This window comes from Pithys albifrons, chromosome 14 (assembly GCF_047495875.1).
Source record: "Pithys albifrons albifrons isolate INPA30051 chromosome 14, PitAlb_v1, whole genome shotgun sequence".
Classification (NCBI taxonomy): Eukaryota; Metazoa; Chordata; class Aves; order Passeriformes; family Thamnophilidae; genus Pithys; species Pithys albifrons.
The window spans coordinates 1,465,787-1,485,953 of record NC_092471.1 but is presented as its reverse complement, the minus strand read 5'-3'; the positions used below and the strand labels follow the sequence as shown (position 1 = coordinate 1,485,953).

Below are 20,167 nucleotides of genomic sequence, written 5' to 3'. Positions count from 1 at the left end.
TCCCCTTGTTATGGTAACCAATATGTAATAGTTTAGTTCATGTAATTGGTTGGAGACTGGGAGTGAATGAAAGTTTGGTCTGATCTGTGGTGGTGTTACAGCCACGTGTCACCTTTTAACAAGCTGGATTTAAAATCCTTGGAAAAGACCTCATGTGTCAGCCCCAGTGCTTCCAAAGGCTGGACTAGACAGCCTTGGAGGTGTTTTCCAACCCTAACAATTGTGTGATTGGCCCCCAGTGTCTCTGCTCAGTGAAGCAGAGATCCCACCCGTGTGGTGGGTGTGTAAGTGCAGCAGCTGAGCTGAGTTTCTGCTCTACCCCTGCAGAGCCCGGCGTGCAACGGTGCAGAAATCACGGAATACAGGCTGGACTGGGGCCAGGTGGAGGGATCCATGCACATCATCTACACTGGCCCTTGCCAGAGCTATGAAGTCAGAGGGCTCACACCTGCAACCACCTATTACTGCAGAGTACAGGTAGGAAAAGCCTTTTGGTGTCACTGAGCACACGAGTGAGTTCTTGCAGTTTGGAGAAAAACTTCAGCTAGAGAGGAATGAAGTCAGGTCACCTACAAGGTAATTGGGAAAGATACTTGCCCTTCTCCCCCAGTCCCTCCTATTCCCTGTATCTAGAAGAGAGTTCAGACCCAGAGTGCCATGGAATACCAGACACTTTGCTCACATTTTACTCTGGAGATTTTCCATTCTCTCCCCTGTTACTTCAAGACCACACAGAAGGGTGTGATAGATGTGACTGCCTGGGTAGCAAACAGCTTTGGTGAGCCATGCCTGGTGTGTTTTGCAGGCTGTGAACGTGGCTGGAGTGGGGCTGTTTGGGGACACGAGCGTGGTGACAACGCCCGCGTCGGTGCCGGCAGCCGTGGCTGTGCTGCACCTCCTGGAGGAGGAGCAGTTGGACATCTCTGCTCCTTTCTCCACGTGCCTTGCAATCCAGTGGGAAGAGCCCTGCTGCCATGGGGCAGAGATCACAGGGTACAACATAGAGTATGGGGAGAAGCAGCTGGTCACTGTGGGCAGGAGCACAACCCACGTCCTGGAGAACCTGCTGCCTGACACTCTGTACAGGTAATACCTGCTTTGTTCTGAAACCACGTTTGGAGGATTTCAGATCAGCAGCTTTGAGAGCAGTGGTGTGAATTTTAGAGCAATTTTTCATTCAGCTGAAAGACCATTTGCCTAATTTACTCTGTGACTCCAAAAAAAATCCCGGAATCGTCCTATCCAGCCAGACTCAAGGCGTGATGTTGGCAGGAGCTGAGTCCTGGTGTTAAATTCACATTCTGCCTCAAAGCCAAGGCTTAGTTCTAAGGTTTCTGGGTTTAGAATGTTCCATTGTTTCATATAAAGGGGTGATCAGGGTTGTGGCCTAAAGAGGATGGATGGGTGGATGGGTGGATGGATGGGAGGGAGGGAGGGATGGATGGATGGATGGGATGGATGGATGGATGGGAGGGATGGATGGGATGGATGGGATGGATGGATGGATGGATGGATGGATGGATGGATGGATGGATGGATGGATGGATGGGATGGATGGATGAGATGGATGGGAGGGAGGGAGGGATGGATGGATGGGATGGATGGATGGATGAGATGGATGGATGGATGGATGGATGGATGGATGGATGGATGGATGGATGGATGGGAGGGATGGATGGGATGGATGGATGGATGGATGGATGGATGGATGGATGGATGGATGGATGGGAGGGATGGATGGGATGGATGGGATGGATGGATGGATGGATGGATGGATGGATGGATGGATGGATGAGATGGATGGATGAGATGGATGAATGGACAGGTAATGAGTGTTCCTGTGTGACGTACTCAGGCTTGGGTAAAGCTGAGTTCAGATTTGAGATCTTCAGTTTTAATTGCTGACTGCATTTTAATTGCTTTATTGTTTGCAGTTATGTTCTGTACATTTTAACTCTTGCTTTATTACCCAGCATTTTTCCTGACTGTGTAGCTGCTCTCTCCCATTCCCAGAATCAGGATACAGGCCATAAACAGCCTTGGAGTCGGTCCTTTCAGTCATTCCATGAAAGCCAAAACCAAACCACTACCTCCTGACCCTCCTCATCTGGAATGTGTGGTCTTCAGCTACCAGAGCCTTAAACTGAAATGGGGAGAAGGGCCCAGCAGAGCTTTAATTACCAACCCTACACAGTTCAACTTGCAGATGGAGGACAGGTTTGGCAGGTAAGATCTTGTTCAGTTACTACTTTTTAAGGTATTTTAGGTATTCTGCCTCTGTTTGCACTAGTGACTCATTTGGGCATCCCAAAGTTTACCCCTTAGTTTGCAGCTTTGCAGCCCATCTTTCAGCCAGAAATGCTGTCAATAACTTGCACTTCTATTAGCTTGTAAACAGTAAATGCTCTTTACTATTTAAATAATAAATGTCTTAACATTTTCTTGAGTTGGGTTTTATTTTTCGGAAATTTTAAAACAAAGTTCAGTTTGCATAAAGGAAACACAAGGTGACCAGCTGTTCTTTAACTTGAAATGTCAATTTATTTGGTATGTTCCAGGGTCCTTCTCTTGATTCAGAGCAGGAGTTGGGTCCTGCATCCTCAGTGGGATGCCCAGTGTCCATTGTGCATGAGGGAAACCCGGGACACCCCCAGTGTGGTGTCACCTCTTTGTCCTGCAGTTGGATCCGAGTGTTCCACTTGTCCCTAGATATGTGTGACTGCTGAGCAGCTGATGGGTGTGTGCTGTGTGTGTTTGCAGGTTTGTCACAGTCTATAATGGTCCCTGTCACACCTACAAGGTACAGAGGCTCAGCGAATCCACTACCTACTATTTCCGGATCCAGGCCTACAACGAGGCTGGAGAGGGAGACTTTTCCCAAGTTTACGCTTTCACTACAACTAAATCTCCACCTGCATCTCTTAAAGGTGAGCTGACACTGCCCCAGGAACCTCTGCAAGCCACTGATGTGCAAGATTCCTGCAGCCTGACTGCCCAGCCCAGCATCTTTCCAGGGCTTTGTGGGACAGAGAGCAGGAACTCGCTGTGAGGGGCTCTGTGGGTATGAGAAGGGCTCTGCTGGTGTGGCCTCTCCTGCACTGCAGCTCTTCCACCCCTGACCTGAGCATTCTGACCTTTTGCCAGTTGGGAAGGCGTTTTTCAGGGTTATCCATCACTTGGTGTAAGTTACAACAGCGTGTAGCAAATGAGAGCACAGATAGTTCCTCTGATCTTCCCTTTCTCAGGTGAACATCAAAGGTTGTTGTTAAAATCATCCTGAGGATCAGAGTGCTGAGTGCCTGCAGGAAGATGAATTGTCTGAACCTTGTTTATAACATGTAATTTCAGCTCTGGACATGGGCAGAAATGCTGGTTTCTATAGTGATACAAAAGTGCTGCTCCTCTTTACAAGCCTGAGGCATCAGAGGCTCATCCTGTCACCTTGAAAACACAGACAAGTGTAACCTCCAAATGCTGCAGGGACCATTTTTTAAGCTTATGCCATGAAACATAGAGAAGAAAAAAATAAATCTTAATTGCTTAAAATTATTGGAATGAGTTCCCTCTAAGCAGGACAGTTCTACATTTGTAGAGACCACGGTTCTCTTTCTGAAACACCAACAAATCCCTTTGTTTTCCCTCAGCACCCAAAGCAAACCAGCTGGAAGAGAACACGTATGAAATCACGTGGGAACCTCTGCAGCCCATGAAAGGAGATTCCATTGTTTACATCCTTCAGCTTGCTGCTGGCAGAGAGTTTGATCAGGTACCTTCTGTGGAGCGTCGGGAACTCGAGGAGTTTTTACTTGTAAAAATTACTACAAACAAAAAGGTGTGGGGATTTCTGGTGGAAGGTGTCCCTGCCTGTGGCAGTGGGTGGGATGAGATGGCCTGTAAGGTCCCTTCCCACCCAAACCATCTGTGATTCCATGGTTTGAAGGTTGAAATTCTGTTTGGTGATGCTGGTGGCAGGAAGGCTTTTCATTTCAGAAAGGGTGATGTGGGTAAACACTGTTTTTTCCTGTTCTCCCAACAATTCTTTTGGCTCTTGATTCTTAAATCTCATGGTCTGTGCCATCACTGCCTTGTTAGTCACAGCCTCCTGTTTGTGGAGGAGCTTTAAGGAGTAATAGTAGTGCAGGGCGATTTTTTTCCTCATTTTTCTGAGGAAAACCAGAAAAATGTCAGTGTGGGGCATGGCAAGAGGCTTTGGATTAATCACAAATCCAAGAGTCAGGAACTGGCCAGAAATTTAAGCTGAGACTTTATTAAGTTTTTTGAAGAGAGTGACTGTTGTGTGCAGTTTTGGGCACCACAAGTGAAAGAAAGATATGAAGCCATTAGAGTGTTGAAAGAAGGGCAGTGGAGATGGGGAAGGGCCTGGAGGGGCAGCGTGTGAGGGCACTGAGGGCACTTGGTGTGTTCAGGTGCAAAGGGGGAAACTGAGGGGAGACCTCAGTGCAGGTACAACTTCCTTGGGAGGGGCAGGCACTGAGCTCTGCCCTGTGGGACCAGGGACAGCACCCAGGGAATGGCTGGGGCTGTGCCAGGGCAGGGACAGCACCCAGGGAATGGCTGGAGCTGTGCCAGGGCAGGGACAGGACACAGGGAATGGCTGGGGCTGTGCCAGGGCAGGGAAAGCACCCAGGGAATGGCTGGGGCTGTGCCAGGGCAGGGACAGCACCCAGGGAATGGCTGGAGCTGTGCCAGGGCAGGGACAGGGCACAGGGAATGGCTGGAGCTGTGCCAGGGCAGGGACAGGGCACAGGGAATGGCTGGAGCTGTGCCAGGGCAGAGACAGGGCACAGGGAATGGCTGGGGCTGTGCCAGGGCAGGGTCAGGTTGGATGTCAGGAGAAGGTCCTTCCCCCAGAGGGTGGTGGGCACTGACCAGGCTCTCCAGGGCAGTGGGCACAGCCCCAAGGCTGCCAGAGCTCCAGGAGGGTTTGGGTGATGCTCTGGGGCACAGGAAGTGACTCCTGGGGATGTTCCTGTGCAGGGCTGAGGGCTGGACTGAATGATGCTTGTGGGTCCCTCCCAGCCCAGCATGTTCTGGGCTCCCATGGGTGCAGGCGGTGCCCAGCTCTGCACACCCCTGTGCGGTGCCACGGGCAGTGCCAGGTGCTGCGCGGGGTGTGGCTCCATGCGAAGTGTCCCCCGTGTCCCCTGCCAGGTGTACAAGGGCCCCGAGACGTCGTTCCGGCTGCCGGGGGTGCAGCCCAACTGCGAGTACCGGGCGCGGGTGTGCGCGGGGCGGCAGAGCCAGGACGCGGCGGGCGCGCCGGAGCTGTACGGCCCCTACAGCCCCAGCACGGCGTTCTGGGTGCAGCGGCCGGCGCGGGGCCCGCCTGGCACGGACACGGGCACGGGCACGGGCACGGCCGCGGTGGCGGCGCGGGCCGGCTCGGCGCTGCGCGAGGAGCGCCTCATCGCCATCGTGCTGCTCTGCGGCTTCGCCGTCGTCGCCATCCTCTTCGCCGTCGTCATCCAGTACTTCGTCATCAAGTAGAGCCGCGCCCGCCCGTGCTCAGCTCTTGGACTGAAGCTCTTTGGGTGTTTGTGGTCAGTCCCAAGGAACATCCGAGCCGGAGCAGCCCCGGGCGCTCCCATCGCCGGCTGCCGCCGTGGGCAGAGCCTTCCAAACGCTGAGCACACGTTTCCTGTAGAAAGGGTGATCTGGGTCCTCTGCAGTCAGGGTGAGCTGTCAGGGAACAGCAGTAACTGCCTTACGGTGCACGGGGTGTGCACCCTCCTCCCCTCTCCCATCCCAGCCCCCTGGAGAGGGAAGCCATTGCTAGAACAGGCCTTGCCCAGCACCACCAGAGCAGCGGGAGCCGACGGCTGTTCCGTCAGGTTTTGTTGTAGTTGATATCCATGAAATCCATGAAATCCAGCAGCACGAGTGCTTGAGCTTAGAGCAGAACTGCAGAGCCTACTAGAGCATACCACATTTACTAGACTGTAGAAGGAAAGCAGAATATTGACTTAGTGATATTACTACTTTACAGTTATTTTAATATTTGGGGTTCAGTAATAATCATTTCAAGTGTTGGCGTAGAGGGTGCCAGTTTTTAGAGTTTTAATCGGAATCAATGCCAGCTGGAGCACGAGCAGGATGCAGAGGAGAGGCCCCTGTGTGACCAGAGAGTTCCTGCTGTCCTGAGCAGCTTTGGCCCAATCCACATTTCACTCTCAGTGCCTGAGAGAAAAGTAATTCCCTGTGCAGCGTGCTCAGAACAGCACAGGTGGTGTTGTCTTCAAGGAGAAGGAGTGCATTTATGATAAATGTTACACTATTTGGCTCAAACTGAGCAATTTTTGTACTATTATTAACCTGAAAAATAAAAATTTCAGCCTGCTTTTGGGTGCCCTTCTAACTTAATCCCAGCAATCAAATTGTACCTGAGAGAGCTCTTTTTAGATAACATTTCTACAATGTTTTAAACGACTTGCTACCCAGGGGTAGCAGCTTCACATTCCATGGTTTTCCTGTTGGGAATGTTCAGCCTGCTATGAACGTGTGTGAAACCCGTCCTGGTTGGCTGGGGGATATTTTTGTGGACACTGTGCACTACATTTGACTGTTGTGTTCCATCTGCTTGTGGATCCCAGAGGAGGAGCCTCCAGCTCCAGTAGGGAAAGAGTTGGAAAGCTGGAACTCACCAATTCCCGGTGCTTCAGGATGGGTCTGGCCAGCAGCCTTTGGAACATGCCACAGAAAGGTGGGTTTGGGGGATTTGGCCAATCTGTGGCTCCACTTGGTCCAGCAGAGGGTGGAGGTGGCAGAGCTCCAGTGTCCCCTGTCACGATTCATCACCTGAAGGGTCTTTGTCCTACGGCAGTTGAGGAATAACGTTGTGTCAGTTTGAGGCATTGTGTTGTATTTCAGATGTGGAAAACCTAAATTATGGCCCAGTAATGCTTAATCCTCTTCACAGTAGATTTATGGTGCAATCTGAAATTAATCTTTTCAAAACATACTCTGCATTTTGTACTCTATTTATTTTGATTAAGAGTCCTGGGAAAAAAAAAATGTATGTTTGAATGTATTGTTCTACTTGTAGCAGAACTTTAAGTTAATCATTTATTATATCATAGAAATCTCTCCCTCCAGTGTCAGAAAGAGTTTTATACAGATATTAGTCCTTAGTTTGCAGAAGAGTTTACAATCTGTCTTTATTTTCCTCATAGTCTCCCTTTAGCAGATAAACTGATAAACCAACCAGATAAACCCTTCAGAAATCTCCGTTGCCAAAGGGTTATTTCTTAACTCCTCAAACCAGCTCAGAGAGGGTTACTTGGCAATAATATTCCTGTTGGTTTAAAAGAGAAATTAGAATTGCAGGGTAAATACTAACAAGTCATGACTGCTAAAAATAAAATAAAAATCTTTTCTCATTGCCACAAAATACCACAATTCCAGAAATACCTGGGATTTTTACTGCAATATGGATTTTCCATCAGCTGTTTCCATCCCAGAAGGATGTACCCTCGTGGCATTAATGTATTTTAGGTATCCTCAGTTTTCTTGTATGGTCATTTTTGAGGTATGTCAAACGTATGTTAAAGCTGCCATGCATTGTATTACTAAATTGTAACTATCAAATAGATAATATATTTAATACAGCCAATAAATAATACAAATGTATTCAAATTTGACTCCGGGCTCGGGTGGTTTTGTGGGGTTTGGTGCCATTTGTGCCATGTGGAGTTTAAGGGGAAACAACGTGCTCAGTGCTGTTAAGGGCTGAATTAATTTTCTTCTGGAAAGGCTTTTTTAATTGTGGGACTTTTGGAATCTCACTGTCCTTTTCCTGCTGGAATGTCACTGTCCTTTTCCTGTGTCAGCAGTGGGAATTCCTGAACCCTTTGTGTGAGCTCAGGTTGGTGTTGGGACAGACCCGAGGGCTGAGCAGTGAATTGTCCTTTAGGAAGAAGGGAATGTGTTCAGAACCCAACAAAATAAGGAATTTCTTGCTGTTTTCCTTTCAAACACCTTTACAGGTTGTTTTCCTTACACTTGGGAGAGCAAAGAGCTGGCCTGGATTCTCCTCCACTGCCCTCCTGGCTCCTGGGGGAAGGAGAGGACTTGAGTCCTGTTTCCCAGGTTTGTGAGTAACAAAAAGGTCCTGGAAAGCAGAGAAATCCCTTCCCAGGAGCCTGGTGAGGAGGAGAGGATGGAAAGGCTCTGTTAGACCATCAGTGAGACAGTCGGACACAGCCCGGAGTGAGTTTGCACTGCAGGAAGGTCAGGGATGAGGAGCTGGGCTGGAAAAGCCAGGGATGGCTCTGGGAAACTGGAGCACATCCCGAGGGGCAGGGACAGCCAGCAGAGCAGGATGTGTCCAGCCACAGCCTCGGGAATTGCTCCATCCCCGGGAATGGGGCACAGGCAGCAAGGGGGGTCGGGCACAGCCCAAAGCTGCTCGTCCTGCTCTCCCTGCCCATCCAGAGCCTGTGGAGCCCCTTGGAGTGGGCACAGCCTGGCACATCCCAGAGCCTGTGGAGCCCCTTGGAGTGGGCACAGCCTGGCACATCCCAGAGCCTGTGGAGCCCCTTGGAGTGGGCACAGCCTGGCACATCCCAGAGCCTGTGGAGCCCCTTGGAGTGGGCACAGCCACTACCCTGCCTGGCACATCCCAGAGCCTGTGGAGCCCCTTGGAGTGGGCACAGCCCGGCACATCCCAGAGCCTGTGGAGCCCCTTGGAGTGGGCACAGCCACTGCCCTGCCTGGCACATCCCAGAGCCTGTGGAGCCCCTTGGAGTGGGCACAGCCTGGCACATCCCAGAGCCTGTGGAGCCCCTTGGAGTGGGCACAGCCTGGCACATCCCAGAGCCTGTGGAGCCCCTTGGAGTGGGCACAGCCCGGCACATCCCAGAGCCTGTGAAGCCCCTTGGAGTGGGCACAGCCTGGCACATCCCAGAACCTGTGAAGCCACTGCCCTGCCTGGCACATCCTGGCTCCTGCTGCCCTCCTGGGAGTGTTTGTTCGGGAATTCAGACACTTGGATACCTGGAAACAAGGAATGTTGTGTTGTGTCCTGCTTGCACCTCCAACAGGTCCTGCTGGGCGGGAATTCCACCTGAGCTTGGCTTCATCTGCTGGGAATTTGCCAACTTTTGGATAAGGGAAAGGGAAGAGAACAGGGATGTGCCCAACCAGCATCCGGCATTCCAGGCTGGGATCAGCTCATCCAAGGGGAAGGGGCACATCTACAGGGGATATCCATGGGCTGGAAACAAAGGACTGACACAGGGAGGAGGAGTGGGGAGGGGATTTACAGGGAAGTGTGGACATACAGGGGCTTTGCATGGGTGCTTCCATGGGAGGTCCCCGGGGAGGGTTATCCCAGGGAATGAATGGGAATGGGACCCCACATGGACCAGCTGGGATGGGCAGGGAACATGCTCCGAATGGCTCCAGATCTGCCACGGAAACAGCCTGGGAAAAGCTGGTGGATTTGCTTCCCGAGTGGAACAGTTGGGTTCAGAGCAGTGGGAATGTGCAGGAACGCACTGTCGCTGTCACTGATTCCTGGGAATGCTGGCAATTTAAAGTGGCCTTCAAAGGCAACAACAGCACACAGGGCAGCCTGGGGAAGGAGCCTGAGCCAGCCCGCGGGGCTGAGCGGCATTTGGGCCCAGGAATATTGATATTAAAGGAGATTGCAGCCCCGCCGGGCCTCGTCTCCATGGCAACGGCCCGGCCGCGTCTCCATGGCAACGGCCCGGCCGCGTCTCCAATAGCAACGCGCCCTCCCGGCCGCCGTAGCCGTGCGCGCCGCTCCGCGGTCACGTGAGCGGCAGCGATGGAGGCGGCCAAGATGGCGTCGCCCAAGAGCGCGCCCAAAGACGCGCAGGTACCGCGGGATGGGGAGCGGGAACGGGGAGTGGGAGAGCGGGGAGTGGGGAATGGGAGAGCGGGGAATGGGGAATGGGAGAGCGGGGAATGGGCAGTGGGGAATGGGGAGCGGGGAATGGGCAGTGGGGAATGGGGAGCAGGGAATTAGGAGTGGGGAATGGGAGAGCGGGGAATGGGGAGCGGGGAATGGGAGAGCGGGGAATGGGAGAGCGGGGAATGGGAGATCGGGGAATGGGGAGCGGGGAGCGGGGCTGACGGTCCCGTGTGCCGCGCAGGTGATGGCGCAGATCCTCAAGGACATGGGAATCACCGAGTACGAGCCGCGTGTCATCAACCAGATGCTGGAGTTCGCCTACAGTGAGCAGGGCCGGGCCGGGGAGGGCGGGGGGCGCTGCTGGAACAGGGGGGGCTGCTGGAACAGGGGTGCTGCCGGAGCTGGGGGGGCTGATGGAACAGGGGGGGCTGCTGGAACAGGGGGCGCTGCCGGAGCTGGGGGGGCTGCCGGAGCTGGGGGGGCTGATGGAACAGGGGGGGCTGCCGGAGCTGGGGAGCTGCCGGAGCTGGGGGGCTGCCGGAGCTGGGGGGCTGCCGGAGGTGCTGCCGGAGCTGGGGGGCTGCCGGAGGTGCTGCTGGAGCAGGGGGAGGTTTGTGTGTCCATGTTCCGGTGCGGGCTCTCCCTGGGAGACTTAACCCCGGGCTCGGTGGTGCTGGAGATCTTTCACTGCCTTAAAAGCAATCACGGCGTCACAGCCCAGGGTGGGTTGGGTTGGGAGGGACCTCAAAGCTCATCCCGTCCCACCCCCTGCCATGGCAGGGGCACCTCCCACCAGCCCAGGCTGCTCCAAGCCCTGTCCAGCCTGGCCTGGGACACTCCCAGGGATGGGGCAGCCACAGCTGCTCTGGGCACCTGTGCCAGGGCCTGCCCACCCTCCCAGGGCAGAATTCCCTCCCAATATTCCCCGTGCCCTGGCAGAGGGAGCAGTGACCCCGCAGGCAGAGCTGTGCTGGCAGTGCCAGCCCTGGCAGGGCGGGCTGAGCTGGGCTGTGCCCACAGGGTACGTGACCACCATCCTGGAGGACGCCAAGATCTACTCGAGCCACGCCAAGAAGTCGAGTGTGGACGCGGACGACGTGCGGTTGGCCATCCAGTGCCGCACGGACCAGTCCTTCACATCGCCCCCGCCGCGGGACGTGAGTGCTGCCCCTGTGCCCCCTGTGCCCACTGTGCCCGCTGCCCCCTGTGCCCCCTGTGCCCCATGTGCCCCCTGTGCCCACTGTGCCCCCTGTGCCCGCTGCCCCTGTGCCCACTGTGCCCACTGCCCCCTGTGCCCGCTGCCCCCTGTGCCCACTGCCCCTGTGCCCGCTGCCCCTGTGCCCGCTGCCCCCTGTGCCTGCTGCCCCCTGTGCCCCCCGCCCCGCTGCCCCCTGTGCCCACTGCCCTCTGTGCCCGCTGCCCCCTGTGCCCCCTGTGCCCACTGCCCTGCTGCCCCCTGTGCCTGCTGCCCCCTGTGCCCCCCGCCCCGCTGCCCCCTGTGCCCCCCGCCCCGCTGCCCCCTGTGCCCACTGCCCTCTGTGCCCGCTGCCCCCTGTGCCCCCTGTGCCCCCCGCCCCGCTGCCCCCTGTGCCCGCTGCCCCCTGTGCCCGCTGCCCTCTGTGCCCCCTGTGCCTGCTGCCCCCTGTGCCCCCCACCCCGCTGCCCCCTGTGCCCACTGCCCCCTGTGCCCCCTATGCCCGCTGCCCCCTGTGCCCCCTGCCCCCTGTGCCCACTGCCCTTTGTGCCTGCTGCCCCGCTGCCCCCTGTGCCCCCCGCCCCACTGCCCCCCACACCGGGCAGGACCCACAGCCCCCCACCCGCCGTGCTGTGCCCGCAGTTCCTGCTCGACATCGCCCGCCAGAAGAACCAGACGCCGCTGCCGCTGATCAAGCCGTACTCGGGGCCGCGGCTGCCGCCGGACAGGTACTGCCTGACCGCCCCCAACTACCGGCTCAAGGCCCTGCAGAAGAAGGTGAGGGCTCTGGGGTGGGGATGCACCTCCTGGGGTGGCACTGGGGGTGGCACGGTGGGTTTCCACACCTCTGGAAAGCACCTGTGGGCAGGTACTGCCCTGAGCGTGTCAGTGAGAGTTGGGAGCCGTCAGTGCTCTCTGTCTGCAGGACACACTGAAAATATTCTTGTGGCCAGTTCATTTGAAATGGAGAATGTGTTATAAAATCCATTGAGTTTTATAGCATTAAAGGAAAATCACAGGATCAGTGAGGCTGGAAAGGCCCTCCCAGCCCATGGAGCCCACCCTGTGCCCGATGCCCACCTTGGAATAGCCCTCCCAGCCCAGGGAGCCCACCCTATGCCCGATGCCCACCTTGGAATAGCCCTCCCAGCCCAGGGAGCCCACCCTGTGCCCAATGCCCACCTTGGCAAAGCCCTCCCAGCCCATGGAGCCCACCCTGTGCCCGATGCCCACCTTGGCAAAGCCCTCCCAGCCCATGGAGCCCACCCTGTGCCCGATGCCCACCTTGGCAAAGCTCTGCCAAGTCCATGGAGCCCACCCTGTGCCCGATGCCCACCTTGGCAAAGCCCTCCCAGCCCATGGAGCCCACCCTGTGCACAATGCCCACCTTGGCAAAGCCCTCACAGCCCCTGGAGCCCACCCTGTGCCCGATGCCCACCTTGTCCCCCAGCCCAGAGCACTGAGTGCCACGGCCAGTCCTGCCTTGGGCACCCCCAGGGCTAGGCACTCCAAACCTCCCTGGGCAGTCCTTTCCAGTGCCTGCCCACCCTTTCCAGGAAGAAATTCCTCCTGCTGTCCAGGAGGAACTGTCAGGTTGAACATCAGGCTGTCAAAGGCACAAGCCAGACTTTGGTGTAGATGTGAAAGGGTATTTCGTTCTTCCCTCTCAGTTGTTCCTGATTCAGAAGGAAAAGACTGACTTGGCTGGCAAACCCTGCGTGGCTCAGTGGGGGGATTTCCTCTCTTCCCTGACTCCCTGGTTCTCTGCCCACAGGTCTCCTCCACAGCAGGCAGGATCACAGTCCCCCGCCTGAGCGTGGGCACCGTCAGCAGCAGGCCCAGCACACCCACCTTGGGTAGGAACAGCCCCGGGGGGTGCCCCCCTGCATTTGATGAGGGAAATAAAGGGGAATCATTTAAGGCACTTTCCAGTGACTGAGGGACTGTTGGGGGGTCACGGGACTTTGTATTTTTTTACAGTTTCAGAAAAGTTAATTTAATAATTTAATCTTTATTATTATGATAATCTTTGATAGATATTTACATTACAAATGCTCTGTGCTTGTGATAAATTCTTTATTTAAGAGACTGTTCAAGAAATTTACTGAATTTTAAGGGTTTTTCCTCAGGGTCAGCATGACCCTGAACTAAACACAACTGTAAAAGATCCATTTTTAAAAGGTTCACAAAATTTAGGGCTCAGCCCTTGGAAATTCCTGTGTGTTTATGGTCTGGAATGTGCAGGGTTGGAGTTAATGTGGGAAGATGAGTCAGTGTGTGGCTCTCCCTGGAAATCTGGCTCTTCATACCCTGTGTATGCCCACAGGTTCCACTCTGGGAGCAGAGGGAGGGGTGTGTGTTGGTGTGTGCTCTGAGGGGCTCTTTGCTTTGCAGGTACCCCCTCGGCCCAGGCCGTGTCTGTGTCAGCCAAGGTGGGGGCTCCGGTGTCTCTGGCCGGGCAGCGCTTCACGGTGCAGATCCCGCCCTCCCAGCCCGCCGGCAAGTCAGGTACGGCTGGGGTGGCCTTGGCATGGGGCACAGGGGTGGTCACAGAGCCACAGAGTGCCAGCCCTGCTGTGGGGCACAGGGGTGGTCACAGAGACCCACCCCTGCCATGGGGCACAGGGGTGGTCACAGAGCCACAGAGTCCCAGCCCTGCCATGGGGCACAGGGGTGGTCACAGAGCCACAGAGTGCCACGCCTGCCATGGGGCACAGGGGTGGTCACAGAGCCACAGAGTGCCAGCCCTGCCGTGGGGCACAGGGGTGGTCACAGAGCCACAGAGTGCCACCCCTGCCGTGGGGCACAGGGGTGGTCACAGAACCACAGAGTGCCACCCCTGCCATGGGGCACAGGGGTGGTCACAGAGACCCACCCCTGCCATGGGGCACAGGGGTGGTCACAGAGCCACAGAGTGCCACCCCTGCCGTGGGGCACAGGGGTGGTCACAGAGTCTCACCCCTGCCATGGGGCACAGGGGCGGTCACAGAGCCACAGAGACCCACCCCTGCCGTGGGGCACAGGGGTGATCACAGAGACCCACCCCTGCCATGGGGCACAGGGGTGGTCACAGAGCCACAGAGACCCACCCCTGCCGTGGGGCACAGGGGTGGTCACAGAGCCACAGAGTGCCATCCCTGCCGTGGGGCACAGGGGTGGTCACAGAGCCACAGAGTGCCACCCCTGCCGTGGGGCACAGGGGTGGTCACAGAGCCACAGAGTGCCACCCCTGCCGTGGGGCACAGGGGTGGTCACAGAGCCACAGAGACCCAACCCTGCCGTGGGGCACAGGGGTGGTCACAGAGCCACAGAGACCCACCCCTGCCGTGGGGCACAGGGGTGGTCACAGAGCCACAGAGTGCCACCCCTGCCGTGGGGCACAGGGGTGGTCACAGAGCCATAGAGTGCCACCCCTGCCGTGGGGCACAGGGGTGGTCACAGAGCCACAGAGTGCCAGCCCTGCTGTGGGGCACAGGGGTGGTCACAGAGCCACAGAGACCCACCCCTGCCGTGGGGCACAGGGGTGGTCACAGAGCCACAGAGTGCCAGCCCTGCCGTGGGGCACAGGGGTGGTCACAGAGACCCACCCCTGCCATGGGGCACAGGGGTGGTCACAGAGCCACAGAGACCCACCCCTGCCATGGGGCACAGGGGTGGTCACAGAGCCACAGAGTGCCAGCCCTGCCGTGGGGCACAGGGGTGGTCACAGAGCCAGAGTGCCACCGCTGCCGTGGGGCACAGGGGTGGTCACAGAGCCACAGAGTGCCACCCCTGCCATGGGGCACAGGGGTGGTCACAGAGCCACAGAGTGCCACCCCTGCCATGGGGCACAGGGGTGGTCACAGAACCACAGAGTGCCACCCCTGCTGTGGGGCACAGGGGTGGTCACAGAGTGCCACCCCTGCCGTGGGGCACAGGGGTGGTCACAGAGACCCACCCCTGCCATGGGGCACAGGAATAGTCACAGAGCCACAGAGTGCCACCCCTGCTGTGGGGCACAGGGGTGGTCACAGAGCCAGAGTCCCACCCCTGCCATGGGGCACAGGGGTGGTCACAGAGCCACAGAGTCCCAGCCCTGCCGTGGGGCACAGGAATGGTCACAGAGCCACAGAGTGCCATCCCTGCCGTGGGGCACAGGGGTGGTCACAGAGTGCCACCCCTGCCATGGGGCACAGGGGTGGTCACAGAGTGCCACCCCTGCCATGGGGCACAGGGGTGGTCACAGAGCCACAGAGTTCCAGCCCTGCCGTGGGGCACAGGAATGGTCACAGAGCCACAGAGTGCCATCCCTGCCGTGGGGCACAGGGGTGGTCACAGAGCCACAGAGACCCAACCCTGCCGTGGGGCACAGGGGTGGTCACAGAGTGCCACCCCTGCCGTGGGGCACAGGGGTGGTCACAGAGCCACAGAGTGCCACCCCTGCCGTGGGGCACAGGGGTGGTCACAGAGCCACAGAGTGCCACCCCTGCCATGGGGCACAGGGGTGGTCACAGAGCCACAGAGACCCACCCCTGCCGTGGGGCACAGGGGTGGTCACAGAGCCACAGAGACCCACCCCTGCCGTGGGGCACAGGGGTGGTCACAGAGCCACAGAGTGCCACCCCTGCCATGGGGCACAGGGGTGGTCACAGAGCCACAGAGTGCCACCCCTGCTGTGGGGCACAGGGGTGGTCACAGAGCCACAGAGTGCCACCCCTGCCGTGGGGCACAGGGGTGGTCACAGAGACCCATCCCTGCCATGGGGCACAGGGGTGGTCACAGAGCCACAGGGAGGGCTGGGAGGGGAACAGCTCACCCACTCCCACCCCCTGCCATGGGCAGGGACACCTTCACTAGACCAGGCTGGCCCTGGACACTTCCAGGGAGGGGCAGACACAGCTTCTCCGGGCAGCCTGAAGTGGGAAATGACATCCCCTCTCCCCTTTCCAGTGTTCATTCCCATTCCCAGCACAGCAGTGCCAGCCAGACCATCAGTGTGTCTCACACCCTGGCTCCACCTCTGTGCCATCCTGCTCCTGTCCTCACCCCACAAGCATTTCCCCACCTTCTCCACTTCCATCTCAGGATCATTCCAGGCATTCCATCCATCCATCTCAGGATCATTTCAGCCTGGCATGTTCTGCCACCTCACTGCTTTATTGCTCTGGAAATTGTTTCACTGGGCGAAAATCCAGTCTCTGTTCCAGTCCCTCACTAAGTTATTCCCACTGGTGCCACAGCCACCCCGACCACCCCCACAGTGCAGAACGTGCTGATCAACCCGTCCCTCATCGGCCCCAAGAACATCCTCATCACCACCAACATGGTGTCCCAGGGCACTGCCAGCGACCCCAACCCCCTCAAGAGGAAGCACGAGGACGAGGATGACTATGACACCTTGTGATGGAACTGCAGCCCTTCCTGGGATCCACAGGGACTGGGGAGGGGGGGCAGAGCTGGGAATGTGGAGATAAAAGTGGTGTTTCTAACCCAGACTTTGTGTCTTGTGCAGGACCCCCAGGGTGGTCTGGGGCAGGTATATTTATCTATTCCAGATCTCCAGTCAGTCACAGCCCCTCAGGGACTCCATGGGCTCCTCTGGGGACCACTCTGTTCCCTTATTTGACATCCTTATCTTGGGGCCCCTGGTTGTAATTTCCATCTGTAATTTTCTTTCTTCCTGGAGGATTTAAGGGATGCAGTGGACATTTCCAAACATCCCAGCCCTGTATCCCGGGTCATTCCAGCTCAGGGGCACAAAGAGCCCAGTGCAGCCAGGGCTGGGCACTGGTTTGGGTGGGTTTTCCTGCTGGATCCCCCAGCAAACCCAGCAGTGCAGAGCAGGGCTGGGGCACATGAGAAGGAAAGAATTCCATGGCACCAGAGAAGGGACCAGGGGCATTTCTTGCAGGACAAGGCCTGTGCTTTGCTCAGGAACACTCAGGCCCTCGTGGTTTTACATCCCACAAAGGTTCAGGGCCAAGGGATGCAGGGGCAGCACAGCACTCCCCCAGGTCCTGCCCCACCAGGAGCAGGGATGGTGCTGGAGCAGCTCCCTCCAGACCCCACTTCCAGCAGCTGTTCCAGCCCCAGCTCAGCAGCACAGGCTCAGTCCCCTCCATGCTCCAGCCCAGGGAGTCTGGGCACCTCTCCAGGCAGGGAGGAGCTGCTGCCTGAGCAGCCCAGGGGCCACTTGTGCCTGCAGGGAGAGCTGGAAGGTGCTGGGCCCTCTCAGGGCTGGGAGAGCAGAGGGTGGCTGGTGCAGGCCCAGCCCAGCAGCAGCTCCTGCTAATGGACAGTGCGTTCCTTCTGCCGCTGGTAATCTGGGAGGGGAGAGGAGGGGCTGAGGAGGGGGAGCCCCCCAGGGCAGGAGACACCCACTCTGGGCACCCCTGCCCAGGCACAGGCAGATCTGGGGCCCTCTGCCTGGGCAACTGCACTGTTGCAAGCCAGCCACTCATTCCAGGGCATTTAGAGCAAAGCTGGTTTCAAATCCTCTCTTGCCCCACTCCACATTTTCCCTTTTAATGGCCAGTTTTCATTCTATGAAGAATCCTTGTCTGGCTTGACTCGTTCTCAGGTCTTACCCCTTCAATCTTTGACCTTCAGGGGTGCAGAGGCAGCAATGGGGAGCTGACACAGCCCTTCCCTTCCCTCCCAATACCAGCACCCCCAGGGAGGGCTCTCCACCCCTGGCACCAGTGCCAGAGCTCCCTCCTGTGTTCTCCATCCCAGCAGAATCAGCTGCTCCAGGAGCTCTGAACCCCCTCTGCCCTCCCCCACACCCCCTGGCAGCCCGGGGGGCTGAGCCCCCTGCCCGGGCTGTGCTGCCCGTCCTGCCCCTGCCCCCAGTGCCCGAGGGTGCCCCACAGCCCTGGGGCAGGTGCAGCCCTGGATGGTGCTGCCCCCAGTGCCCGAGGGTGCCCCACAGTCCCGGGACAGGTGCAGCCCTGGATGGTGCTGCCCCCAGTGCCCGAGGGTGCCCCCCAGCCCTGGGATGGTGCTGCCCCCAGTGCCCGAGGGTGCCCCACAGTCCCGGGGCAGGTGCAGCCCTGGGATGGTGCTGCCCCCAGTGCCCGAGGGTGCCCCACAGCCCCGGGGCAGGTGCTGCCCCCAGTGCCCGAGGGTGCCCCCCAGCCCTGGATGGTGCTGCCCCCAGTGCCCGAGGGTGCCCCCCAGCCCTGGATGGTGCTGCCCCCAGTGCCCGAGGGTGCCCCCCAGCCCCGGATGGTGCTGCCCCCAGTGCCCGAGGGTGCCCCCCAGCCCCGGATGGTGCTGCCCCCAGCGCTGCCCCAGCCCTGCCCCACTCACTGTAGGGGAAGTAGCGCACGCGCATCGTGATCTCCCGCGCCGTCTTCAGGATCTCCACGGCCTGGAGAACAGGGAGCTGGGCAGGGCTGGGCAGGGCCCGGGAGCCCCTGGGCCGGCCTGAGGGGCTGCAGGGCCCGGGCTGCCCCCCCTGCCCCCGCCCACCTTGCTGTGCTCGATGTCCTGGAAATCCACGTCGTTCACCGACAGCACCTGGTCCCCCTCCTGCAGCCCCGCCCTGTGCGCGTCCGAGTCGGGGATCACCTGGCACGGGGTGGCACGGGGGGCTCTGGGCACTGCCCACACACACAGCCCCCCCGGGCCCCGGGAGCACAGGGAATGCTCGGCCCCAGCGAGTCCAGGGTGGGAAGGGAGCGGGAAGTGGCCCAGGACGCTCTGATTGCTGTGGCCAATGCCGGGCTGGGCTGGGGCAGCTCAAGAGCCCCCGCACTGCCAGCAGCTCCCCAGGGAATGGGCAGGGAATGGACAGGGAATGGCACAGGGAATGGAGAGGGAATGGGCAGGGAAGGGCACAGGGAATGGAGGGGGAATGGGCAGGGAAGGGCACAGGGAAGGGCACAGGGAATGGAGGGGGAATGGGCAGGGAATGGCACAGGGACGGACACACCTTGGAGATGAAGATCCCCAGCTGGGAGGCTTTTCCTCCCCGGATGTTGAAGCCCAGCTGTGGAAAAAGCCACAGTGAAATGCACTCACCGAAACCCTTCTCTTGATCCAGGCCCCCTCCCCATTCCCATTCCCCTCCCCATTCCCAGGCCCCCTCCCATTCCCAGGCCCCCTCCCCATTCCCCAGGCCGCCTCCCCATTCCCCAGGCCGCCTCCCCATTCCCCCTCCCATTCCACATGACCGTTTCCCATTCCCCAGGCCCCCTCCCATCCCCATTCCCCTCCCATTCTCCAGGACCCTTCCCATTCCCAGGCCCCTTCCCATTCCCAGGCCCCCTCCCATTCCCATTCCCCTCCCATTCCCAGGACCCTTCCCATTCCCAGGACCCTTCCCATTCCCAGGCCCCCTCCCATTCCCAGGACCCCTCCCATTCCCAGGCCCCCTCCCATTCCCAGGCCCCCTCCCATTCCCATTCCCATTCCCCTCTCCTGCCATCGCGTCTCTCCCCACCCGATCCCGCTGTCGGAGTCCCGGGCCCGGCCTGGCCGTGCCGGTGGCCCCATCGCGGCTGTGCCGGGACGGCCGCGGGGTCTCACCTGCGCCCCGGGCGGCTTCTGGAGGGCGACGGTGCGGGGCAGGAACCGCGTGAGCTCGTTGTTGTAGTCGGGGTGGAACACGCGCTGCGGGGACGGGACCCTGAGCCGGGGCCGGGCCGGGGCATCACCCCCGTGTCCCCCCGTTGCCCTCCCCGTTCCCGGCCCCTCCCCGTTCCCGGCCCCTCCCCGTTCCCGCCCCACCTCGCTCGGCGGGATCCAGGCCGGGGGACTCTCGTACGGCGGCAGAAACACCACCGGGAAGTCGTCGTAGGGCGCGCGGTCCTCCATGTTGGCCGCCCGCCGGGACACGCCCCCCGGGACTCCCCGCGCCGCCATTGGCTGGGACTGCGCGCCGGCCCCGCCTCCTGAGTGACGCACAGGCACGCGATTGGGTAATGTACGGACGGCCCCGCCCCTCTCCCGGCTCCGGTGCGACCCTCTCCTGGTCCCGCCCCTTCGTGACGCACCGCTCCGTGATTGGTCTATACTCCACCCTCCGTGACGCATCGCCCTGTGATTGGCTCTGCCCCGTACCTGTGGGACGCACAGCTTTATAATTGGATAAG

The 20,167-nt window shown here is 58.7% G+C and overlaps 3 protein-coding genes across 4 annotated transcripts in view; 2 read left to right on the top strand and 1 right to left on the bottom strand.

Moving 5' to 3' along the window:
- The window catches only part of LOC139678392 (fibronectin type-III domain-containing protein 3a-like), a 46,216-nt gene extending 38,558 nt beyond the window's left edge, over positions 1–7,658 (top strand). Inside the window, exons 22-27 of the mRNA XM_071569185.1 lie at positions 328–477; positions 806–1,086; positions 2,014–2,226; positions 2,761–2,927; positions 3,645–3,766; positions 5,173–7,658. Of these exons, the coding sequence (XP_071425286.1) occupies positions 328–477; positions 806–1,086; positions 2,014–2,226; positions 2,761–2,927; positions 3,645–3,766; positions 5,173–5,508 (1,269 nt within the window). The 3' untranslated portion in view covers positions 5,509–7,658. The remainder of the gene's footprint in view (positions 1–327; positions 478–805; positions 1,087–2,013; positions 2,227–2,760; positions 2,928–3,644; positions 3,767–5,172) is intronic.
- A 2,130-nt stretch (positions 7,659–9,788) lies between these two features.
- TAF9B (TATA-box binding protein associated factor 9b) lies at positions 9,789–16,580 on the top strand. Its single transcript, XM_071569447.1, has 7 exons — positions 9,789–9,859; positions 10,137–10,218; positions 10,916–11,052; positions 11,733–11,867; positions 12,865–12,946; positions 13,485–13,598; positions 16,310–16,580. Exons 1-7 carry the CDS (start codon positions 9,809–9,811, stop codon positions 16,471–16,473), a joined length of 765 nt encoding a protein of 254 aa, XP_071425548.1. The 5' UTR covers positions 9,789–9,808; the 3' UTR covers positions 16,474–16,580.
- Positions 15,644–19,910, bottom strand: LOC139678555 (PDZ domain-containing protein 11). Of its 2 annotated transcripts, none has more exons than XM_071569448.1 (6): positions 19,803–19,910; positions 19,602–19,685; positions 19,006–19,062; positions 18,543–18,641; positions 18,381–18,441; positions 15,644–17,392 (listed from the first exon to the last, which is right to left on the bottom strand). In XM_071569448.1, exons 1-6 carry the CDS (start codon positions 19,887–19,889, stop codon positions 17,358–17,360), a joined length of 423 nt encoding a protein of 140 aa, XP_071425549.1. In that variant the 5' UTR covers positions 19,890–19,910; the 3' UTR covers positions 15,644–17,357. The 2 variants fall into 2 exon arrangements, with proteins under 2 accessions (XP_071425549.1, XP_071425550.1); XM_071569449.1 differs by lacking the exon at positions 15,644–17,392 and adding an exon at positions 17,399–17,672.
- Positions 19,911–20,167: the final 257 nt, after the last annotated feature.